Source organism: Pteropus alecto, unplaced genomic scaffold, assembly GCF_000325575.1.
Source record: "Pteropus alecto unplaced genomic scaffold, ASM32557v1 scaffold39, whole genome shotgun sequence".
In the NCBI taxonomy this organism is placed as follows: Eukaryota; Metazoa; Chordata; class Mammalia; order Chiroptera; family Pteropodidae; genus Pteropus; species Pteropus alecto.
Window position 1 is genome coordinate 6,241,162 of NW_006443568.1, and position 6,662 is coordinate 6,247,823.

At 45.1% G+C, this 6,662-nt stretch overlaps 1 protein-coding gene and 1 non-coding gene across 2 annotated transcripts in view; both read left to right on the forward strand.

Moving 5' to 3' along the window:
* The window catches only part of PUM1 (pumilio RNA binding family member 1), a 122,037-nt gene that overhangs the window by 103,899 nt on the left and 11,476 nt on the right, over positions 1-6,662 (forward strand). The window contains exons 21-22 of the mRNA XM_025041390.1: positions 3,186-3,378; positions 6,618-6,657. Of these exons, the coding sequence (XP_024897158.1) occupies positions 3,186-3,378; positions 6,618-6,657 (233 nt within the window). The remainder of the gene's footprint in view (positions 1-3,185; positions 3,379-6,617; positions 6,658-6,662) is intronic.
* On the forward strand, positions 4,245-4,329 carry LOC112473062. Its single transcript, XR_003043894.1, has one exon. It is a non-coding gene; the product is annotated as a small nucleolar RNA SNORD103/SNORD85 (small nucleolar RNA).

Here is a 6,662-nt window from a genome sequence, read left to right on the forward strand (position 1 = left end):
AGAGAACCAGAGAGGGGGAGGCCTGTGTTTAAATTTCCCAAATGTCTGGTTGACTCTTCAATCACATTTGCATGAGACAAACTCAGGGCAGCCCAACTAAGGCTAAGAATTGAACCGAGATTTCACCTGCTGCCTACAGCATGGGAGAAGTTTTGCAGTTTGAGTTCAGCCTAGTTAATTACAGTAAATTAAGGGATTGGGGAAGTAATACTCTTTAGAGGAACATAACAGAACTCAGTTTTTGCAGTGTATCATTTACTATGTCTAGATAACAGGAAAATATGACCTGTACTCAGGAAAAAAATAAGAAATAGAAATCCAAAACCATCCACACTACCCAGATGTTGGAGTTAGCGGAAGAGGATTATACTCAAGGATGTAAAGGAAAATATGCTTATAATGAATGGATTATAAGAAATGTTACTAGAGAATTAGAAGCTTTATGATAAAAGGAACAAAATGGAAATTCTAGACTAGAAAAATATATCATCTGAAGTAAAATTCACTATATGGCCTTAATAGCAAATTAGAACAGAAGAAAGATCCAGTAAATTCAAAACAGATTAATAGAAATAAACCAGTAAAATAGATTAGTGACTTTCTGACTTTTTGGTGATGACCCAGAATACCAAGTAAACTTTTTATTGACTTTGCATACTCAGACATGTGTACACACACATAACTGGAACTGCCCATGATTAATGCTGATACTTAGTATTCTGTTTCATTAAAAAAACTGGTCACAAATTACTAAATTGATTTTTATCCCCCACAGATGGGCTGGGAACCACAGTTTCAGAAAAACCAGAATAAACTTAAAAGAGTGAAATGCTATTGATCATGTGTTAAGGTGGAACCCTTTGGCTAAGTGGAATCCGATAGTGGTAGCTGATCTATCTCTTAGCTTTCTTGAAAGACAGGTCAGTGCTGAGGATTGAGTCCTCCACCCAGAAGAGCGAGTGTCCTGTCCCCAGCCCAGTTTAGCAGAAAGTCGTGTTCTAGTCCTCAACACTTTGTAGGAAAGTAGGCCTGGAGTCGATGAAGGTACACCCAGCCAAGCAGTCCTGAAAACTGATGAGTTCTTTGCCTGAATCTTTGGAGATCGTGACTGGCTTTGTGCTCTCTGAACCAGCCCAATAATATCTTAACTCCCTTTTCTGCTAAGGGAGGAGCCAGTGCCTTTTAAGAAATTTATTTCCACAGCACCACACCTTCAGCTCATGCTAGAATTGCATAGTACTGTAGAAGGAAGGTGGGGGAAAAAAGTTTTCCCCTATCGCTACAGTAGAGGGGAGAGGGTATTGTTTTAATTAGACTTGATAGATTAGCTCACCAGATTTGTTACACACTATATATTAAGAAGGTAGATTAAAGAAATGTCTGGCAAGATGATAGTTCTTAAATATTTTAGCTTGAGAATTTTTGTTTTCTATATTAAAGCATATGCATAAGCTCAGTGTGCAAAAGCAAATAACACTGAGAGGGTCCATTCAGAGTTCCATGAAACAAGATGCTATTACTGTGTAAAAACCTCAGGAACAGGGAATTATGCTGATCGTGGTTATTTGCAATGATTATTCAGATATCTAGAGGGCTGGCCATTTGAAGAAAGAGTAAGACTGTCTCTGCCTTCAGGTGCTCCTGGAGTAGGCATATGTCCTTTTCCAGCCCCTGAATGCAAAATTCAGACAAATGGGTGAAATTTCAGAGAAGCATATTTAGTTTCAGTATATAAGGAAGAGTGTTTAACAGAGCCATTCACCCATATGGTATGTTGCCCTAGAAAGTAATTACTTCTAGATCATTAGATATTCCCAAGCAGAGGCTAAATGGCTATTTTTCAAGATTGTCAAAAAAAGCTTTCTGCATTAGCTAGGTCCAAAACCTTTCAAATTCTTTTTCTATTTGTGTGTTCCATGATCCAAAACAGCTTTCCCCCAAGTCATGAACTCTTGGTAAAGCCTTCAACTGCCCACCTACTCACCAGGTGTGTTCATTCTGCCACATAATTGGCTCCAATAATACAAATACAAATATGTATTGTTCTTTGACATTACACAACTTCTTCATGCCCATAGCCACTGGTGCAAAGTAGTGTTGAATTATAAAGCCAACACTAATGAATAATCAGTTACTCCTGGCTAGTAAATACACACCAGGATGGCTGTGTGTAATTTAATCAGCCTCTGAGGTCCCTCTGGATTGTAGAGAAACTCTGATTTAATGTAACCACATCCCCGCCCCCGCCTTTCCAGGATGATATATGTTTCTGAAGTGTTAAGCAATATGAATAGACATCTGTAGGGTTCTTCTTAGACACTTAATCCATTTCCTGTTTGCCCCAAGAATACTTGGCGGCAGCACTAGGGCTGCAGCGTTTACCCCAAGATGACTCGCGGATTACAGGCCTAACCTTACCCCCAATGTTTGTCATGAAATATCGCTTTTTAAAAAAATTATTATTATTTTTGCATTGCTCTAGTATATCAATAGTCTTTGGAAACAAATGACATCATTCTATTTATAGCATTCTGTTTTTAGCGGTGGTATTTCCGTTGACAAAATATAGTAAATCTCGATTGCTAAAAATGTCAAATCCTAGAAAACAGCATTCTTATGTGTGATGTTAAATCAGTGCTGGCAGTGAGCTGCACTTTTTTTTCTAAACTCGAAAAGGGTTGAGAGGCAGCATGAGGTGGCAGAATGGGTGCTGTGGTTGTCTGCTCAGTGCATTTGTACAGCCTCCCAAATGCCAAGCTCTGTGCTTGGCTCTAGGGGTTTAGACATAAGAAAGACTTGTTCCTGGCCTCAGTAAGCCCACAGGGGGCAGGAAAGAATGGTTAGATTTTGATACATGTTGAAATTATGCTCATTAAGCAGTTTGGCAATTAACTGGTCTTGTGAAGCTTGTGTTTAAGCCCAGTCACTTGCCCAGGCTTGTTAACCCTCACCTGTTGGAGAGTTGGGTCTCGTACCCTCCAAGACCTGGTCTTGACTACGGTTCACATTGGAAGCCACAGGTGGCAAAGGTGGAGAGTGTCACAGAGCCAAACAGTGGATGACTTCATCGTTCAAAATAATTAAGATCTCTTGCTGTTGATCCCGAGGTCAGGGCAGAGGCTAGACAAGCACACACTAACAAGGTCCCTTTTCTAAGAGTTGTCCCTGGATTTGTCTCATTACAGCAATGTTGTGGAGAAATGTGTCACTCATGCCTCCCGTACGGAGCGTGCTGTGCTTATCGATGAGGTATGCACCATGAACGACGGTCCCCACAGTGCCTTATACACCATGATGAAGGACCAGTATGCCAACTACGTGGTCCAGAAGATGATTGATGTGGCAGAGCCAGCCCAGCGGAAGATCGTCATGCATAAGGTAGGCCAGGTCAGGCAGATCTCAGTCAGAAAGTGTGCAAAGCCTTGGGTTCTTCACGCTTCTGAAATGCAGAGGAGAATGGACATCTTGGTGCCTTATGCAGAATTTGTCACTAGACAATGTCACATGCTGTGCTCCTTTTTCTTTTTATCTGGAGTGACCATTGTCCCATGTTTGCAACCTCTCCTCTATCAATAACTCACTGGTATGAAAGTCTTAAACCCAGTCTTTGACAGGGATTTTCCTCTCTGATCTTCGGGCCAGGCTTCTGCCCCTCTGTTCCTAGGAACTCAGCTTCTCAGTCCAACAAAGCGACCTGCTTGCCTTATTTCCATTTCTCCCTCCTCCCTGTTATTCATTCATCCCACCACCGTTTACTGAATGAGTGCCTGCCTGCCCAGTGCTGTGCCGGGCCTGGCACGTTGACCCGATGCCCACTCTGTGGCAGACACCAGCACGGAGGTGACTAAGACTGATCCCTGCCCACAGCGCACAGTGTGGGGAAGGGTGACGGAAAGCAGTGCTGAGAGCGCGTGCCCCGAGTCTGAGGGGAAGCTGCGCGGGAGGAGGAGAAGTCCAGGCTCAAGGGGAGTTAGACAGGAGAACGGATAGAAATCTGAAGTGGTAGGTGCTGTGGGTGAGGGCTGGCCCAGAAAGCACCTGGAGAGGCCCACGGCTTCAGGAACAGGTCCAGCCGGCCGCAGCCAGCCCCACAGAGACCACAGGGCCCAGGAGGCGAAACAAACCCACAGGCAGGCATGCTGCAGCTGTGTTGTGCTGCGAGCCTCGGGGTGCTTGTGACCTGAACCCTTGACCTTTGGGCTCTGAACTCACCCAGCCCTTCTCAGCGGAGAGGATGGTCATGGTCTGGCGATGACGAGCCACTTGCCCTCACTGAGAACACGGTTCGGTAATGAGAATCTTTGTTACGGACTCGAGTTCTGAGCCGGACGAGGCCCCTACCACCTCCAGTTCAAAGCAAAACAAAACATAACACTGCGTTGGTGTTGGCCATGGAGGTTGAAGGCTGGGGGAGTCCAGAGTCCTTATGTTGTGAATCTGTGGGGTGGAAGCTGGTGGGGGCAGAGGGAATGTTGGAGATATGCAGAAGTTTAAAGTGTGTCCCTTCATTTATTCATTCAACAAATGCTGTAGCAGTCACGTGCTTAATGAGTAAGCCCTGCTTTCAGCAGGGCTGCTGTGCTGGTGTACACGACAGTATATGCACAGGTAGTTACAGTGCTGCTGGGGAAATATTGGGCAGGGCTGTGTGAGAATGTGGTACGATGCCTCTAACGTGGGGTTCCCTAAGAGGGTGACATTTGAATAAATCTTTGCAGATCTTTCTAGGCCGAAGGAACCTGGTGTATGAAGGCTTGGAAGCACGAGACAGGACAGTGTATTTGAAGAAGTAAAGCAAGTTCATTAGGGCAGGATTGTGGTGGCAAAATCACTTTTATATTTCCAATAATTGTCCTGGCCGATGAATAAGCTGATGACTAATGTGGAGAACAGGAAGAAGTAGGAGATGAGGCAGTGAAGAGACTGGATGGCAGGCTGTTAAAATAGTTAAACCAAAAGATGGCAGCAGCTTTGGGATTGAAGAGAGGTGGATAGACTGGGGCTTAGCAGTTGGTTGATTGAGTGGAGAGAGGAGTCCCAAGAATCTGAAAAACGAAGAGTTTTCAGCTCTTCTCTGGTTCAGCTATACCCTTTTTATTTAGTGAGAAGAAACATTGGGAGTGAGCAGGTGATTAATTTTCACCTTATTAAGTCAGGTAAACAGTAGACTTCCACAATACTGTACACGCACATACATGTGGGTGGTTAGTTTCTTTGTCTGGAAGAGGAGAGGTGTAAAGGTTAAGTAAGTGGCTAGGCTCATCAGTCAGCCAGTCCTAGGGGAGCTACCAAAAGCTAGAGGGTTGGATTTCAAGTTCTAATGACAAAAACATTGGCCATGTACACAGTCCTCACTACAACTAAATATAAGTATAGCATTATTGCTTCCTTTTTTATAGATGAGTCTAGGTAGGTTGGGCAAATTGTCTAGGTTGCACAGCTCAGATTCAAGTCAATTAATACGTTTCCCACATAGGCTCCTGGGTGGGATGTCATAGCTGATACGGATCTGTGTCCAGAAATGGTTTCTAGAGCTACTTGACCCTTCATCGCTTGAAGACACAACTAACGAGACAAAAAAGTTGTCCACGTGGAGCTCTCAGTCTAGAGAGCATCCATCTACCCTGGTCCATTGCCCACTGTGTGCGAGTGTGGATGAGGAAATAGGTTAACAAGACCTGGTTTTTCACGGTCTCTGTGGGACAGTGGATTAGTACGCAGGTGGTTGTCAATACAGCGTGTTAGATGCTGCAGCTGAGATATGCAGAAAACTCCATGAGCTCACGGAAGAGGAAAGGTGGTTCTAGAAAGAAAGCACCTGTCAGGTTGTCTGGGATGCATAGGACTTCTCAACGTGGATCTGCCCAGGGAGGGGAGAATGGAGTAGAATACTTGTAGACTTGAGCCTTGGAGAGGGCAAAGGATGAGATTGGTGCAGTAGGCAGTGCCGTGAGAGTACGGAGGAGAAAAAGAGTTTGGGGAGGAGCCAGACACTTGGGCTCAAATATCTGTGCTGTCCTTCATTAGCCATTTGAGTTTGGATGAGTGACTTCACTGCTGTGCCTTCATCTTTTCATCAGTAAAATAGAGGTAATCACACCTCTTAGGAGGCTTAAATGAACAAGCCCGAATCATGTGAGTCATTTTTAATGTCGTTAGCAGCTTTCTGTGATCCTTTGTGAACTGGTGGACAGTGTTAGGTGGTGAGCTCAGGATTCATGGGGCCCAGAAAGAAACCCCCACTGTTCAGGAGGGCTGAGATACCAAGCGCAGGGCCAGAGGGGCTGAAAGCATGCCGCAGGGAGGCACTGTGCAGTAGCTGGTGTGGGAAGCATGGCTGTCAGTCGGGATGCACTTCCTGCAAATACTGTCCTGGGGGTGGTCAGTGGCTGTCCAGCCTCCAGAGCCTTCACGTCCTGCACCAGTGCTCGGAATAGGAGCTATTGTCCTCATCTGATGGGTCACTGTAGCTCTAGGATTCAGGTGCTTTGGCTGAACTCGCAAAAGGTATTGCTGTGGGGTGTGTGTGCTTGTATGCGTGATGTGGTGTCTGGGAGCGTGAGTCTGCCCAAGTCTGTTTTCAGGCCAGAATAACGCACATTGTGCTTCTTCCACAGATCCGGCCCCACATCGCGACTCTTCGCAAGTACACCTATGGCACA